The sequence below is a fragment of the Cryptomeria japonica genome, chromosome 3, assembly GCF_030272615.1.
Source record: "Cryptomeria japonica chromosome 3, Sugi_1.0, whole genome shotgun sequence".
NCBI classification, from domain to species: Eukaryota; Viridiplantae; Streptophyta; class Pinopsida; order Cupressales; family Cupressaceae; genus Cryptomeria; species Cryptomeria japonica.
Window position 1 is genome coordinate 223,551,770 of NC_081407.1, and position 18,962 is coordinate 223,570,731.

Consider the following 18,962-nt stretch of genomic DNA (forward strand, 5'->3'; position numbering starts at 1 on the left):
AACACCATATTTACATGGGAAAACCCATACATAAAAAAAACCCACACTCCATAACAAAGAGGTCAGTTGTATTACAACAACAAAGAGTTATAATGCAAAGTACAAAGCCAATGCTCTTCAAGAATAGATACAACAACAATGAATTTTGAAACAATTTGAACAATGTAGTAATGTCTTAGAAAATCTGTTAGAAATTAGGATCTAAGGATACTAATCATTATAAAAAATATTATAAAGTAAATGAAATATGAAACATAAATGCAAAATGTACACATTACACAAGATATACATGGGGAAAACCCTTTCGGGTAAAAAACCCCATAAAGCATCATTTAATTAAAACACTTACAAATATAGTCTATAATAAAATAGACATGAACCAGGGGACACTCCTCCAATACTTCCACATGGCCAATAATATCTCATATGCATAGTGATACAACTCACCATCAAGCTCCAAATTCACACACCTCTCAAATGAAAGAGAACCTCCTTAAATATAGGAGGAAGGGTGACTTCACTAGTCACACCTTTTCAATAACCCCCACTCATAAATAATTAATAATCTAATAGTTATTAGATTATAATTATTTCAAATGGGATATGCTTATAAAGCATATAATATATAAGGTTTTATAACCTTATATTAGAACATTATATATAATTGTTATAAGGATGTGATCCCTAATAACATAATGTTCTAACAAAATCAACAAAGTATCTCACAAAAAACTACTAATACACCAACAAATTTATAGGGTTCACATATGAAAGGTAGATGTCCATAGTTTCCAATACCAACTAATCTGAGACCTATATTTCCTAAATATTTACATGTAAATATTTATTAAATCACCTAAGATGTGCTATGGGCAAGCTCCCCCATAATTTCTGACTTTGATGGAGAACAAAATCCCATCTGAAACAAGTCATTCTCGTTCGTTTACTAGTGAACTTCCATTAAAATATGTAATCTAACCCATCAATGTAACTTGCTTTGTTCTATAATAAATAATTAAGATGATTCAGGATACTGACACCAAAGCAAAAGTTCAGTGAACCCATCACAACAATAAAGGTACTGATAACAACAACCAATATGGAGCTCTCATGGCTGTTTCTTGCAGTAATGAGGGGATAACTGATTTCCAGTTTTTCCCTATATTCTTCTCTCTCCATGTCTATTATGCTTCAAGGAGCTCACCCACTCAATAGATTGAAGAAAACTTGAGGCAAACTACTGAGCAAATACAACAACAAAAAGGCCTTTACAGTTCTCACATTCTAAACAAAATTCTTATCCTTTCAAGGTAGAATTGTTCTTAAGTAAACTATTGAGAATGTCTTGATAGAACCTGTAGCATTTATATTAGATTTCTAAAGGAGAGATCATCATGCGATCTTATTGTCAATGGGGAAAGGTCTCGACCTATCAATAGATGGGCGAGGCCAAGCTTTCGAATTTATATTCTGAAGGGTAAGAGCTTAAACAAACACTTTTCCAAACAAAATGGTCAGATCATTTAAAGATGTGCAACCACTTATGGTTACGAGGACAAGTATATTTTGTGTTTTTGAGCAAGAGCTGAGCCCTGTCACCTACTCTAATGCCACCATTAATACTTAGAGAGGGCTTTAAACCAAAGCCTGGAAGCCACCACTCAAAAGATAAGTATTCAAATTTTGGTTAATTATTCAATCGCTGTAATTCGATTGGTCAAGAACAATTCACGAGGATGATGGTATGTTCTTTCATTTTGCCATCTACCAAGGTTCATACTTTCACAAGTATAATTGGACCAGGTTCAAATCTTCACAAGTACAATCAGACTAGGTTCAATTCACTTTGATTGATGCGATCCCCTAATTGTGGCTGCTTAGCTAAAGGAAGAATTTTAATTTAGATTTATGCTTACTCATCATGTTGTATTTTGCTTGTTTGAAAAAAAGACAAAGATGTTGATATCTATATAATCTAATTGTTTTCATAAAAAAAATGATTAATTATTGAAATTATAATTCTGGTCATATTAGACAATGGTTGTAATTCAATTGGTTAAGTACAATTGATGTAGATGATACGTATGTTACTAACACCAAGATTCAAACCATTACAAGTACAATTGGATGATCAGGTTCAAACTCTCACAGGCGTAATCAGGTCAAGTTCAACCCCTAAGTGACTTTGTATGGAGGGATCCCCCGCTAATGGTTGTTTAGTTGAAAGTGGACTTTTGGTTTAGATTTATGCTTACTCATCTTATTGTAATCGGCTTGTTCAAAAAAACAAAAATACTGGTATCTATATATAATACAATACATTAGAAGTTTCATGGATTTGAATAGAAATTTGAAAGAAATTTATTTAGAAATGTTAAAGGATATTTATTTTCAATGTTTTTATATTAAATCTATGATAGAAATTAAATATATTTAAGATAAAGAATCTATAATATGAATATTTTATAGTTTAAATTGTAATTTTATTTTATTGTTTGAAAGAGAAATATTTTCAAATACAAAGATATTTATATATTTTAAATATGACAAACACATCTAGAATGATTGCATGTACTAAAAGTGATAAATTATATTATAATTTTGAAGAACTCACAACATATGCAAACATAATTAACTTTAAAATATGCTTTTGTAGAGTGTATTATTGATAATACCAAGTATAGTTATGTATCATTAATTATTTTTAATAAAACATAATTTTATTATATTTTAAATAATGGAAAGAAAGATAATATATATAAAAAGTTTAATCTTTGAAAATAAAAAATCTAACTGTTTAAATTATATTCACCGTAAATATCATCAACTTATTAACATATTAATTAAATTCAAATATTTATATAAGTGAAATAAAAGTTATAATCTATGTATCCTTTAAAATTTTACCTAATTATAAAGAACTTAAATATATATTTTTTTAATAGACATTGGAAAGAAATTTATTTAGAAGATATTAATAGATATTACTTTAGAAGTGGTTGCTAAGCAGACAACTATAAGAAAAGAACGTAGCACCACAAACATGTTTCATTTTTAAGAAATTTATTTAGAAGATATACAACTATAAGAAAAGAACGTAGCACCACAAACATGTTTCATTTTTATATAATTTATACTTAGATTCATTTTTTGGATTGTTGGATTCACAATAACATAGATTTTATATGTTTGTTGGTTTTAGGATTTTCCATTTCAAACTTTTCAGGCATTGGAGCTCTGCGCAAGGTGAATTTTGTCTTCTTTTGGATCAACAATTTATACTATATTTGTTGCCATTGTCATTCAAATATAGACATTTTTTTCTCGCTTATGTTACATTAGACCTCTATACTATATTTGTTGCCATTGCCATTCAAATATAAACATTTTTCCTTTGCTTTCATCAAACAAAGAATGCAAATTTATGTGGTAACAGTCAAAATGTAGCCCTTATTGACTATGACAACCTTTATATTTCATTTTTTCTTATGGCTCTTTTGTTCAAAACAAGTTAATTTGTGAATGATTTTATTATTTATTTCATTTGATTGTGTTATTTTGATGAAAAAGCATGTGTTTCTTCATGAAAGTATTATACACATAGTATATTTATTTTCTATTTTCTTATTTGATTATGTAGTTGAAGAGATTTCTATAATTATATCTTGATGTATATGATCTTTTTATTTCTACAAATCAATTTTATTGTATAATTTTGATGGATTAATAAGAGAAGTTAAGTAGTTTGTTTTAATTAAATCCTTCTAAGAAAGATTTTTCTTCTATCTTTGTCAAAAAAAATTGTTCTAATTATCCAAAAAAATTGCTCATGAGAAAATTGAAATTTGATACAAATTTATATTGTTAATTTTGTGCATAATAAGAAGTTTATATTTATAAACATTTATAATTTCGTAACATTGGTTTGTTTTTTTGCTAAAAGAATCTTTTGTCATTCTGATACGATTTAAGAGTTCATTACTATTTAAATGTTTAGTTATTCTTAGGAGATTTGACTTATTTTAATAATATCTTGAGCTATTATTATTTTTAATGATTTCTAATAAAATGATTCATTTTCACATATGATTCATCTTTTATTTAAAATAATTTTTCAATCTAAAATTTACTAATTTTTTCTATTATGCAATCAATACATTTTTATTTACAAATTCACATATAATATGAGATTTGACAATAAAGAGGGGTAAAAATTTATTCAAAACAGAAAGAGAAATGCATCAAAAGAGGGCAAACCACCCAGCAAAGAGAAGACTACAAAGACTTATCTTGGTATTCAAGTTGTTCCAACATGTGAGACACCTCTAGAGAAAGTTCTCCTCTATCCTCAATAGACTAGCCCTCCATAAAGGTTGAAGCCCATTTGGCAAGACAATCAGCCACCCCATTCCATTCTTTGGGAATATGACTAAAAGTGACTGACTCAAAAGAGTTACAAAATAAAAGAATGTGTCGAATAACCAACTGTAATTGCCAAATAACCCCATCAAAATGTTGTTGGTTCAACAAAGTCACCACTACTTAGGAGTCAAATTCAACAATAATCTATTGCCAGTGAAGAGAACAACAACACTCCACCGCAACTAGAGTAGCAAGAGCCTCCATATAGTTATTTGTGTAAAAATCTTTGTCGATAAAAAATAGAAACTGGACCTGCCCACCTGCCCAGAACTATCACGCCCCACTCCGCCAATGCCAGCATGCCCAGGATTGCCCCTAGAAGACCCATCAATATTAATTTTCAAAACACCAAGAGGAGGAGGGTTCTAATGACCCATTCTAGAAATCCTCTGTAAAAGATGACAACACCTATTTCTCATAAGCTTTCAAGCCCTTTGTATTCCATGAACAAGAGCAACCCCCTGAAGAGAAAAAATAGAAAAATGAAACTAGTTACATATATCAATCTCCCCAGGAGCCACCCCTCAACAAGGTCACACTTTGCCAAAACAGTCTCTTAAAGAGAATGCCAAATTTTCCACCATGCATGTTGAACGACTAGCCTAACATCCTAGAAAATATGACGATTCCTCTCAAACTAGATGTGGCAAATAATAAGTGTGGGTCCTAAGGACCAGGTAACCTGAAGAAGAGGATTGTGAACAGGAGCCTGGCCCCAACGGTCCCAAAACTCAACAAGAGAAGAAACATGCCAACAGGTATGATTCCAACAATCCCACCAGGAGTGCCAAATCCTCCTAGAGAATGAGAACTGAAAAAAAGGTGAGAGGTAGTATTCTCACTATTACAACAAAAAACACACATAGAAGGCCGACAAAAGCCTCGCTTAAACAAGTTATCCCAAGTAAGACACCGGTTTTGAACCACCAACCAAAAAAAAATTACATTTTGGCCAAGAAAATCTATTCCAGAAATGTTTCCACCAAGGCACCTCTTCACCCCCATAAATTTGATGAACATTCTTCATATAGCCTGCAGCAACTGGATATTTCCTAGAAGAATCACTACCCCATGCCGGGAAGCAAGAATATTAAAAATTTATATAATTTATTTTTCTTAAGTAATATAAATTTTTAGGCTCCTATATATTTTCTTATAATTTTCTCATACTTTAATTACATTTTAGCATATACAATATTTTACTAAAAACCCTTCAAATTAAATTTTCCAATAAAACTTACAATTAAATATTATGAATAATATAAGTTTTTTAATTTATATTAATAATAAATCAAATTATTATAGAATTAAAATTTAATTCATTATTGACTTGTTTTCCGAACTTGCAAAATATTTTTAAAGGTTTAAATAAATTTCACATAATTTTCCATTTAAGTAGAAAACATTTTGAAATATTACATATACTACTTACACTTTCAATATGTATCATCTTTATTATCATCCATTACAATTAATAAAGTATATATCATTTTACATGGCAAATATTTACAACAATTTTTTTTATTCCCAATAATTATAATTTTTTTCCTTTTGTTTTATTTATATTAGTGGTGTGTTGTATATTTTTCATTTTTCTATATCATGTATTGTTGGTTATGTATATTTATTATATTTTCATTATATTAGTATAAAAAAAATATTATATACATCACAAGTAAATATATTTCATCATAATTATCATCCATCACAATTAATAGAGTAAAAATTATTTGACATGGTAGATATGTGCAACGTTTATTTCTCACAATAACTATGTTTTTATACCAAGTATGATTCATTTTGTTCATTTTGTTTTAGGCTCATTCCATTGCATAATTAATATATTTGCTGTATGCTAGAATAGTGGTATCATTCGATTAAGAACAAAGTAACTAAACATACCAATGAAACATTATATGAAAGGATGTAATTTAAAAGCAACTAAGCAAACCATCCTTCTAAGGAGTTCCATTGTTCTCTATCTCCAAGGATTTTTCAAGTCATGGTTTTGTTCTCAGATGATTGAGCACTTGACTTTCAGAATGACAACCTAAAGAATGAACATGCTATGATAATATGATCTATATGCTATGCAATTAAGATCTAATGAGATAATGACAATGTTGCTATAATTGATCTATGATAATGAGATTATTATGTTATGATAATGAGATTATTATGCTATGATGATGAGATTATGATCTAAAATGCTTGATATCTAATATGTTTGATATGCTTATGAGAGAGACAATTAGGGACAAAATATAGATAGAGCTAACTTTGATAGACAAAAACCTTGATCTCTTGATAATGAAAGGATGAGTCCTATTTATTGAAGAAATGGGCAATTGGATGGTTGAGATTGACTTGGCTTATGGAGGGCTAGGATTGCATGAGAGAGGCATGATCCTCAATCCATGTTTGCAACTTCCACGAATGCAATGGTGACACGTGGAATCATGAGAGGGCTCGAGAGGAGAGGGAAGAAGCATTAAATGCTTGAGGAGACATGAGGGTAACCTCAAGTGGTTGAGTTAAGGCTAGGTTAATGGATAAAGATGTTATCTAAGGGGTAAATGAATGTGTAGGGGTTAGAGGGATACCTTAGTCAAAGCATTAAATGCTTGAAGAGACTTGAGGGTTACCTTGGATGGTTGGGTTAAGGGATAAGCCTCTAACCTAGGGTCAAAAGGTGAGTTAGCTTGTTGGAAGAGAAAAAGACTTTTAATTTTTTGTAAGAGCCTTAATTGTTTTTGAGAAGTGATTCCTTCCCAATCCTTAGTTTAGGAATGTGCAAATGCATAGAAGGGGATTAGGCTAATTTAGAAGGGTTTAGAAGAAAATTAGTGAGCAAGTGGGCATTGTAGGAGAATGCAAGTGGGTGAGGACAAATAGGATTTAAATAAATGTTTAAATGTGCATGTGAATTTTAGATTTATTTAATATATTTAAATGAGAGAGATTAATTATGAGTAGGGTTAATGTTAGATTAGAGTTTAAAAAGGGTTAGCATTAAGGCGGATCAACTAAGGTTAGATTCAATGTCAAATTAGGGTTGAGGTTAGGTTTAAAATTGGAATTAAATATAAGATTAAAGTTAGAGATGAATTAGCATTAGTATCAATGTTAATTTATTGAACCATTTTACTTTAATCTCATTACAATCAACTATTTACTATTATTTATGAATATTAAATATTTTCAAATTTGATATCTCTTGATATACTTTACTTAGATTTTTTAAAATATAAATATACTAGTTAAATATATTGTAATTAGTAAAATCTTAAATTCTAATTTAATTAAAACATCATATAAACATCCTCCATAAAGAACCAACAATATTTACAATATTTATCTATCACATTATTAAATTTAATGTTTTTAGCCTTGACATATAAAAATATTATTTGCTTTGTTAGAGAGTATAGGAATAAGTTTTTACTGTTTATTATGATTTTCATAGAGCACGGCTCATTTTGTTAATTGTGATCTTTTCCAGAGTTGGTTCTATAATTATGCCTAAAATATTCTTATATCATTACAATTTTTGTTTTGAAAATGTTCTTTGCTCGGAGAACTTACATCGAATACAAGTTTTATATAAAGAACTTTCATTCATCAGACAATATGAAATCATTCGATGAAGAATTAATCATACTAGCTTCAATTTTATTCCATTATAGCTTGAATGAATAATCAGGATTTTATTTTAAGTCATTTTCCTCAATGGTTGAATCCAGTACTGACAGGTTGGATTAAATTGAAGCCCTTCAACCAATCATAAATATTGAAAAATTCAAATCTACAGGTGGGTTTTCACATTGTGTCAAATTATATCAACAATAACCAGGGTTCTTCCCTTTGTCTCTGGCAATAGCTTTGCCACAAATAGTACAGTAAAAGCTGCCACACCACAAAATATGAAGAATAAACCTGCAAAGCATATATCACCAGCTCCAATTATATGTTAAAACAGTGGTTAGTACCAGCTCCAATTATATGTTAAAACAGTGGTTAGTACCTTTAAAAAAGTTTAGTATATTTCACTTATTCAAACTCACGAGCACAACGATCCAGCGAAGACACAACTCAGCGAAGACACAAGGTCTGCAAGAACAATAGCTCAACAGGGGTTTGAACCTTGATAGCCGCTTCACCAACAAAATGTTTTAACCACGACACTACATGTCCCAAAACAACTTTAAAAAAAAATTAATTGTGTTTCATATATTAAATTAAAAAAAATTTAATAAAGAATTTCATTGATCTCACCTGCTGCACTCCAAGACAAGAGAGAACTAAAAGAGACTGTAACAACCAAGCCACCAAACCAAGCAACAAAAGACACCAAGCTGCCAGCAATACCCTTCATATTTATAGGAAATATCTGTATCAAACCAAGCACAAATAATTCAACAGTTTATGACTTTCATAATTCATTATTGATATAAATAAACCATGAAATTGGACCACTAACGCATGTGATTTGATTATTCTTATCATCCACTAGCATCGAACTCTACTTTGTTGACAAGAGCAGGAGAAGACAGATTGGATGAAAGGGCAGGGATTTTGCTTACACCCCACTTAATTAATTGTTTTTTAAGATTTGGAAGGCAGTGTTTGATTTTGAGCAAATGTGATCTAAGGTTCAAATGCTAGCATTGGGTTTTCAGTCCATATTGGGGTGTAAAACTTTTGGAGAAAACTGTGTTGCAAGCTTCAAAGCTAAATGACTTACTAAATTGTTTTATATATTTTGTAGGTAAGGTTTTATTTTGAACTAATGTGGCCTAGGGCTTAAATTCTAACCCAAGGTTCAAAGCTCGGCTATAGATAGAGAGATTCTATAACAGCAGGGTACACACATCTGTAGCCAGAGGCACGCATTTCTAATGATCCAGGGATTACACCTAATCACAAAGAAATCGCCCCTATCTGTATAAACGATAAATACTCAATAATCTTGCCTTCGTGTACCAGGTAGTAGAGCTATCAGTATTATGAAGAATCTCAAGATTGAGAGATGGATTCCACTCATTTGAACAAGCATCAGTGACTACTCGAGTTTAGGTATGACTTCATGAACTACCTCAAGATTGCTGGCACCAATAAGTTTTTGAATAGATTGGGAATTTTCGTTAGGTCTCATTTTTATCTCTTTGGAATGCAGCATGATTTCATTAATCCTAAAATAACATTCTAAAGTGCATGTTTATCAACCTTGCATCTTGGAAATCATGAGTCGGGACAACGAGGATAATCAAATGTATTGGATCTTACCCGTTGGCCTTGTACCTTACCTAGAGTAAGGTCATTTAAGTATGCTAGAATTTGTGTTGATCTTGGTTGGGGAAATAACTTGCCAGTTCAATCAATCTACCGTGGCTATACCACAGTTACGAAAGCTGGTGGATTCTGAAAATATCTTTTGAAGTGTAATAAGATACTAATCAGGTTATGCTATAAGTTTCCATGGCATACCACAGTCGAATTTCAGCTTTGGCCACAAGAATACTATGGGACAATCAAGTGTATTTAGCCTTACATGTTTGTCTCCTACGTTACTGAGAATAAGGCCATTTAAGTCTTAGTTATGCTAGAATTTGTGTTGATCTTGATTGGGGAAAGAACTTTGCCAGCTTTAGTCAATCGGCTGCTACTGACCATACTTAGGAATGTTGAAGGATTTTGAAAATATAATATGTTACCAATCAGTACATTTGGAAGTTTTCCCGCCATACCCTAGTCAGGGTTTGGCTTCTTCTGCTAGATTAATTTAGGAGCAATAGCTAGACTATAACAACATCTGTAGTTCCTTTTAATTTAAAATCTGTTTTGAATATGAGCACTTGATGAGTATCTCAAAAAAGAAAAAGATGGGATTAGCCTTGTCAAAGAGGAATCAGAATGTTGAAGTAATATCGGAGGGAAAGAAGGATAATGAAAGAAAATCTGATGTAAAGGCTACTTCAACTGCTGGTGTGAATCAGAAAATAAAATTTGGTTTGAGAAATGGGAGCTAAGAAGGTACCAGGGTATTGAGAAAGAATCTAAGTAGGTGATAACTCATTACATGCCTTGGAGGATGAAGAGTCCGAATGAAAGAATGATTTAGAAGAATAGCTTTCTCTATATATTTTCAAACTAAGAAGGGTGAGGATTAGGGTGAACAGAGAGGGATTGATCCCTAAGAGGTTGGGCCTTCCATTAGTGAAAAGTTTCTTTATAATGATCAGGAGGTCCATTCTTCTTAACTCAATTCATTTTTTATTATGAGAACTAACCTCAGACATTATAACCCATGGAATTCCGTCCATTCGTAGTGAAAATGTTGCAATATAGGCCTGTACATAAAAGCAAGCAAATGCTTCAAACAGTATTTTTTATCATAAGTGGATACTGAATATATTGAGATCTGAGTAAAATGCTACCATGAACTCTATAAGAGAAAGGCCTGGTTAAATTAATGATATAATACTCACCAATAGACCAATCAGAGCTAGCCTGCTCCCAAGCAACTGTAAAGCAGATTGGTGAGAGTGTCCCTGTAGAACAAGGTGGACCAAAATAATTCAAAATAAACATAATTTTTTTGATGTTATTTCTAATTTTCATTTTAAAATCCGTAATTTATGTACTTGGTTATTATGTTAGAAAATCGATTCCCAACTCCTGGACTCATGCAATATTAGGACCTAATTGTCAATAAAAATTATATGCTTGTCAACCACAGTTCTATTTCTAAACACTTGAACGCAACAATGGCATTTCTTTCTAGTATTAGATGATTTAACAATAGAAATGGCTACATTCTTTGCATGAACATTAACTAAGTTAGTTGCAATGAGTAACTTAGTAAATGAAAATAAATTCCATGAACATGAGTTAGTGGACATAAAATGTTATAATGATGTGAAAGAGTAATTACCAGTATGTAGAATGACAATCCAACAATAAAGCAACTGATACTCATTCCTCCTGCGGCAATCTGGAGAAAATTTTCTTTGTTATCGTCCAAATTAATATGCAGTAAATGTCCTTGTAATAGCCTAAATTCAGGACCCAAGTCATACCATTAGAAGTGGTCTCCTACCAGATTTGTCCATCAACAATGCACCTACTGCTGTCATTGGCAGCTGCCAATCACCACATACATATTAATAAATAAGACAAATGTGTTTAATCATGGAGAGGAACTAAATAAGGTATTATTATCTGGAATTAACCATAGTTGGCACCTGAATTAGAGCGATTCCAACTGATGCTGTCTGACCTGAAGAATAGCCTAAAACTCACTCCAAAACAATTATATTACATTCAAAATAGAAAAGCATACATTTATACCAGCAGAAATTAAAGAGAACCATCTGGTATGCTAACATAGCTTCTCACCAGCAGCTTTGAAGATTGCACTTGCATAAAATATAACACCATTGATTCCACAAAGTTGTTGGCATATCATTAGGCCAATACCAACCTAATGCAGGAAATACAAGTTGTCGAGTTGTAAAGGATGAATGAATAAACAATGAAAAGATTTAACAAATAAATTTTCATCAAGTATAGACAAGTTGTCAAGTTGTAAATGATGAATGGATTACTGGAAGGAATCATGGATGAATCGATAAATATTGGATATCCAATAAGTAAATTTACATGAATTATTTTACTCACAATGACAGCAGGAGCATAGTTTCTGTGAAATAAACCAATTATTCTGGCCTTGGGCAGACTTTCCAACTCCTCTACATATTCCTGTATAACATTCCAATAGATTGATAACCCAATATCAGCAGTAACCAACTATCTTGTTTTAACCGCTGCAATGAAACTAATTACCTCAAACCTTTAAGTCCTCGATTTGAAGCTTAAGCTTGAAATTGAAATTGGAAGCTGATGGAATTGATACCAATGAATCAATAATATATCTATTTCTAGAACAGACAGAACCAAATATAAGCACCATGATTTCAGTTGCTTCATATGACACATCATATTGGTTTCCCCTAAGAGCTTGTAATGCTTCTTTAAAATCTTTATCACGACCAGCCTTTGCCTGGAATACACTGACAGCAAATATGTTAGATAGAGCACAACATTTCCTTAAGGGTGTTCGTAAGAAATTTTTAAAAAAATGAGCATATTGGGTTTTCTTTTATCAGAGATAGCACTGCAGTTTAGGTCCACAAACTTCACAGTCAATAAAGACTAGAACCTTGCCTAATATATTGAGACAGTAAAAGATTGAGTAATCAAGGCTGTGGAGATTTGCACCAGGATTGGGTTGCTGAGAATACTTGAAGTTGAGAGACATGATTTGAAACTAGTTGGTAAGTACAAACAAATGCTGAAGTTTCAACATGAAAGTTTTAAAAACTAGCGGACATAAAATCATGGCAAGTATGGTTGTATTAGACATGTGCATTTGACAGGCTACTTGCAAAGAGCTCCAAGTCATAATCTCCCCTATGGTGGAGATTGGCAGAAGCCGCCTTGACTCGTGATTATGATGGAACACTCACTATAAACAAGAATACTCACTAGCCATCTTGGAGACTCAGGAATAAGAAAAAGGCCCGCAGCTAATAGCATGCTTGGTATAGTTCCTGTCAAAACAGAGCACCACGGAATTGATCAATTCTACTGCAGAGTTACTTATATCTGCTGCGAGGGTAATTGCACGTCATATTGGAGTCTATATGGCCCATCAACGAGGATTGGCACTTATATGACAGCCTTGGAATTAGATTTTTGGCTTAAGATTTTCAAATCTGGGATCTTCTACTTTTGGGGCATAAAATTTTTTGAAATTGGATTTAAATTTGATAGCCGACATACCAATCAGAGCAACAATCCGCCATTTCAGGAGCATCCCCAGAAGATAAACTATCAATGTTCCTGTCGTTATGAAAACCTTTCGTACGGAGGAAAGAAATAAGTCAGTAATATGTCATCCATAAAATAGGAAATCCCTGATAATCCTTTTTATTAAAAATATAGAAATTAAAATTAAAAAACCTTTTAGTTGCGAGTCTTATGGCTAACAACAGAAAACTATGATTATTTGTCTCTGATGCTTTCAGAAGATATTTATAATAGATAAGAACCTGATTTGTTGTTGTTAGCCCTCCCCTCAAATTCTTGGGAGATATTTCAGCTATGTAGACAGGCACCTAATGAGCATTTCCATAGTGTGCAAATTGAGTTAATATAATGTCGAAATTTAGAAGACGTCGCTTGATTTTTGTTACATATCCTTTATTCAGTAGCCTATAATCTCCCTGCAAAAATCATTCCCTTTGTAATCCACAATTCCTGGATCGAACTTACTGTATAAGAAGTAAGCCCAGCTCCAAAACCAACCAGTAGCCTTGCAATATCCAATGGCACAATGTCCTGTCCAAATATATTCCCTTTCAATCATTCAAATCATGACTAAGAATGTTATCTATAAGTCCTACAACAAATTGAACCGTGAAAGAACCTTTGAAAAAGCTGTAATGAGCCATCCGACAAGGTAGAACAATGAACAGAGTCTCAAAGCCTGCATTCAGATACAATCTAAATTTAGCAATCTATAGGCCCTGTGTCGAGAAAATAAGTGTAGTTGTCTACAAACATACCCCTTTTCTACCAAGATAGTCTGCAAGGTAACCACTCATAATTGCACCAATCATGGCACCAACTGTCAATAGAGAGCTGAAAACAGAGTACTGCAAAAATCCCACTTAAGAATATGAATTTAGAACCAGAATAACAAAATTGCAAACAGTAAAAAAAATGAATATGCCAGAAACTCTACATTCATGACACTAACTTTGAGTATCTGCATATCTTAATAAATTTTTCTTGGAGGTAAATATAATGTAATGAATAGGTAGTGTTGACATTTAAAAATAATTATTTTTAATTATTTTTAATTCCTCACATAATTAATTAATTATGTTAATTCAAATTCTCTTCAATATGAATTAAATATAATTAATATTGTCACTATAGTATGTGACTGATTTATTTAATAAATCAATCCCTTTCTTTATTCTTCTAAAAGATTAAATCCTCACAAATCTTCCTCTTGGCTAATTAATTTCAATTAATTAGTTAACCTACACGATTCCTACAAATCATCTTCTTAATTCATCATTAACTTAATAAAGTCTTCTAGAATCCCCTTAAACCCACTTAACATTATTCTTCTAATTTTTAATTCCCCTACTCATTCTCTCTCCTAGTCAAATCCTCCTACAAATCCTATCCCACCTAATTCTTCCTCTAATCCCCTCCTAATGAGTTGCTACTTGATTAGGAAACTTGATTATTATCATCTTACCAAAGAGAAAATAATCAACTTCAATTTGGCTGATATACCAGAAGATTTTGAAGAAGATGGTAATGTTCTTGAGCCCATTTATGAAGTAAAGAAAATTGAAGATTCTCCTCTTCCTTTGATCCAATGGTCACAAAAGGAAGTTGTGTCTATAAAATCCCATTTTTAAAAGATCCTTGCAAATCCAAATGTATGGCTCGCCTCAAAGGGCATTCAAATTAAAGATTTTAATACAGGATTGGAAGAAGATATTGTTTGACCAATTGGGAAGAAGCCAAAATTGAGGACAAAGAACAAACAAGATCCCAATGCCTTGACTGTTGCTCCTAGATTCAAGTTCATAGTGGGTAAAGGTAAAGGTAAGGAGCAAGCTAAAACATCTTCTCCTAGTACTCAAGAAGAAAAGGAATTGGAAGTTTTAGGTGAGCACCTAGACTATGAACCTCTTCAGTTAGAAGTTAAAGATCAAATTGAAAATTGGCCTACAGAAGAAGAGCATGTTGAAGAACATGAAGAGGAATTTGAAGAAGAAAGTTTGCCAGAGACTTCAAAAGATGGGGCACCAGAGAAGTTTTCACAAAAACTTTCTCACACACTTAATCTAGTAGTTGTCATTTCACCTTCACAACTTTCTATTCCTAGCTTTGTATCTTTTGGATAAACAGTTTCTTATGTACCCACAACTTCTACTATCGAGTCAATACTAGCTAGAACTACCCCTATAAATGTCATTCATGTGTCTACCAATGAATTTGCATTAGAAACCCCCCAAGATAATATTGTTAATGCTTTCTCATCTCTACCACAAGTAACATCCAATATGTTACATGATTTTGATAAGTTCCTAGTAGAAACTGGTTCCAAACTTAATGAGCCATCTTTTGAAAACCCTCCATTTGTGGTTGTTACTACCTCCACTTCACCTATAGTGACCACTGTCTCTCAGAGCCAAGGGATTACATCTCAAACATTGGTTTCTGGTTTTGAAAATGTTTATGTACTTCCCCCATGGTTACTCTCAAATACCTCCAAAACAAAGAAATAGGCAATTTCTCCTGATGAATTTGATTTTGGCCAGTTAGTCCTTGTGAAGCCGAAAACTACCAAGAAGGCCAAAAATATCTCAAGGGTAAGAATTGACCAAGCTAGGAATAAGTATGTTGAGATTGTAGAACCTACCTTTGAATAAGAATGTAGATTAAGTTCAAGCTTAATATTATATTGTGAAAAGAATATATCTTGATAGGAAAACTCATGATGGTGCCAAGTAGGATGCACAAGAGGCCTTCCAATATCTCATTGTTAGATATGATGAGGAAAATGTTAAGAAAGATAAGCTCAAGGCTCAAGTGGAATTGCTTACGAATGTTTTAATCAAAATTACTAAGTCCACTAAGATAGTTGAGCCAATAACTTCCTTGATTGATGAAACAACCATCAAGCAAGCTGAGAAGCTCACCTCAAGAAGTAATGCAGTGGATGAATGGATGCACAAGATGCAGAGTCAAGGGGCACATCTTTTGACTTCAACAACCAAGTTGATTGATAGCATTCAGAGTGTTGAATCTGAATTTGATACAATGTTGGATACATTGACACAAGGTATTAAAACACATGAGAAGAATTTTGAAGCTTGCTTCAAATTGAGAGATTTACCTTTGGATGTTCTTGTTGACAATGATATTTTTCTTTCAAGGAAACTCTATGTGTAGCACAAAGAACTTCTAAAATATAGAATGGAAATTTTAGAGGAATTAGTTGAAGTTATTAAAAAGGCCAAGAAAAATGGTGAAGATACTATAAAAGAAATCCTAGCCAAGCTAATAGAATTTCCTTGTAAAATGTTTGATGAAGAGAAAAAATCACTACCCCTGGATTCATGCATTCAAGATTTCAGTTTATTCATTTAGGTTGAGGTTGAGAAAGAAGATTTCTCAATTGTCTCACATGATAAGTTAGTAGCAATTCAATTTTTTTGGATGATTTGGAATACTTTTGAACAGATCTAAGAAGGAATGCACCTTATTGGAAAATTCACTCACCAAAATACAAGTTATCTTCGGCTATGAAGATGATGCTGAATTTCAAGTTTCTCTATAGAAGTATGAAGAATTTTTTAAGAAAGATGGAGATGATGAGACACAAAATGGAGCCCCACTTAGTCTTTGTATGCATTCATAGATTATTGTCATTTTGTAGTTTCAATTGACATTTTCAAGTGTCATTTTAGATAATAGTTTTGCATTTAGGAGTGCATGTATCCCAAGTCAAATTGAACTCTTTCTTTGACTTAGTCTTAAATTAATTGTAACTTTCCTACTTTTTCTCATTGCACATTGCCTATATATATGAGATGGCTTTTTGTAATTAGTATATTTATTTTATGCAACAAAACTTTGTTGAAGTGAAAAGCAAAGTGATGATTTGTGTTCATATTGTCAATTTGCAAACTTAATCAAAGAGAAGACAAGTTTGGCTTTCAAACTTTGTGTTGGAACCAATCTTGTGTATGATATAGATATTTTTATGTCATTTATATTATATGTTCTTCGAAAATTTAAGTTGAGCATTGTTATTTGTGAAAAATATTGAAGATTAGTTTGTGTTCATATAGGTAGACTTTGTGTTACTTTGAGAATTTGAGAGTAGTTTGAGTTCATGTTGTCAATTTGCAAACTTAATCAAAGAGAAGACAAGTTTGGCTTTCAAACTTTATATTGGAACCAATCTTGTATATGATATATATATTCTTATGTCATTTATATTATATGTTCTTGGAAAATTTAAGTTGAACATTGTTATTTGTGCAAAATATTGAAGAGTAGTTTGAGTTCATATAAGTAGACTTTGTGTTACTTTGAGAATTTGAGAGTAGGAACTTGGTGTAGGTAATAGTTTGAAGACTTTGAGATTTTGCTTATTATCTACATTGTTTATTGCTAAGTTTTATATGAATAGCAAACTTAAGACTTTGTGCTTTAGTTGTTATTTTGGAAAAACTGTTAAAAAAAGTCATTTGTAAAAGGTTGATAGGACAGTGATTAAAAGAAGACTTTGAGCTAAATTGGTACTTTCCTGTCCCAAAAGCTATTTTTAGAAAAAGGAAGCAATGAGAGGCTTTGTACTCTTATGGAAACTTTGCTTCTTAGATAGTATACACTTTATGTCACTACAAATGATAATTGTTTTCAATCTTTGAGAAATAAATCTATTCTAGATAGAGAATTGGGTAAATACTTACTTTGAAAAAAGAGAGTAAAGTAATTGTATCATCCTGGATTAGTGTAAAGTTAGCAGGTAGGATAATATTATATATAATTTGTAGTAGAAAGGGGGAACCTTCCCTTATAAGTAGGAGGGACCATATCTTTCCTTCTGAGGGATATTGTCTTGCATACTGTGGTGAAAGCCACATTTTGTAAACCTCCCCAAGTTTACAAAATTTTCACCCAACAAATTGTTTGGTTATTTCCACCCCATCTTGATTTGTAACACTGTGTAGAAAGTCATTGCAAAAGTTATGGTGCAACGTTTGAAGCCAATCTTATCAAATTTGATTTCAGGGGAACATTCTTGGTTTGTTCCCGACAAATCAATAGTGCAAGGCATAATCATTACCCATAAGACCATTCATACAATTATACAATCAAAAGTGGAGTGCATGCTCATAAAATTGAATATTTGAAAAGCGTATGATAGGGTGGATAGGCAATTTAGTTCAAATCATGGAGAAATTTGGTTTATGTTTCAAGTGGATAGATTGGGTTAAGAGTTGTGTTAATACACCATGGTTCTCAATACTAGTTAATGGAAGCCCTAAATACTTCTTTCAATCATCTTGAGGTTTAAGGCACAAGGGGATCCTTTATCTCCCTTCCTCTTCATGATTTTGGTCAAAGCTCTAGGAAGACCAATTCAAAATTTGAGAAGGGTAGGGAAATGGAAAGGTGTGAAGATTGCAAGTGGCTTGGAGGAAACTACCCATCAACAATTTGTTGATGGCACCATTGTATTTGGTGAATCATCTTTGAGAGAAGTGAGATGTATTAAAAGGGCTTTAAACAATTATTGTGGGGCGTTAGGGAAACAAATAAACTAGCTGAAATTGGAAGTTCTCTTTTTCAACGCTCCCATTGTTAAGCAGAGAGATTGTGAAAATACTTGACATCAAAGCGATGAGCCATCCTGGATGTTTTCTTGGCACTCC

At 32.2% G+C, this 18,962-nt stretch overlaps 1 protein-coding gene across 1 annotated transcript; it reads right to left on the reverse strand.

Moving 5' to 3' along the window:
* Nucleotides 1–8,199: 8,199 nt before the first annotated feature.
* LOC131075432 (sugar transporter ERD6-like 5) lies at nucleotides 8,200–14,138 on the reverse strand. The gene is made up of 16 exons (XM_059217263.1): nucleotides 14,052–14,138; nucleotides 13,913–13,972; nucleotides 13,759–13,824; nucleotides 13,536–13,601; nucleotides 13,267–13,342; nucleotides 12,970–13,034; nucleotides 12,392–12,484; nucleotides 12,103–12,183; nucleotides 11,821–11,905; nucleotides 11,667–11,713; nucleotides 11,502–11,564; nucleotides 11,357–11,416; nucleotides 10,911–10,973; nucleotides 10,713–10,772; nucleotides 8,698–8,812; nucleotides 8,200–8,358 (listed from the first exon to the last, which is right to left on the reverse strand). The coding sequence occupies exons 1-16, from the start codon at nucleotides 14,103–14,105 to the stop codon at nucleotides 8,252–8,254; spliced, it is 1,161 nt and encodes a 386-aa protein (XP_059073246.1). The 5' UTR covers nucleotides 14,106–14,138; the 3' UTR covers nucleotides 8,200–8,251.
* Nucleotides 14,139–18,962: the final 4,824 nt, after the last annotated feature.

What these genes read in the sequence shown, in the direction of transcription:
- LOC131075432 (XM_059217263.1), bottom strand. Translation starts at nt 14,105, where the DNA reads ATGATTGGTGCAATTATGAGTGGTTACCTTGCAGACTATCTTGGTAGA. An exon ending in ACTATCTTGGTAGAAAAGGG is followed by an intron (nt 13,973 to 14,051) that starts GTATGTTTGTAG and finishes ATCTGAATGCAG; the next exon opens with GCTTTGAGACTCTGTTCATT. An exon ending in ACTATGCTCCTGCTGTCATT is followed by an intron (nt 11,906 to 12,102) that starts GTGAGTAAAATA and finishes TTCCTGCATTAG; the next exon opens with GTTGGTATTGGCCTAATGAT.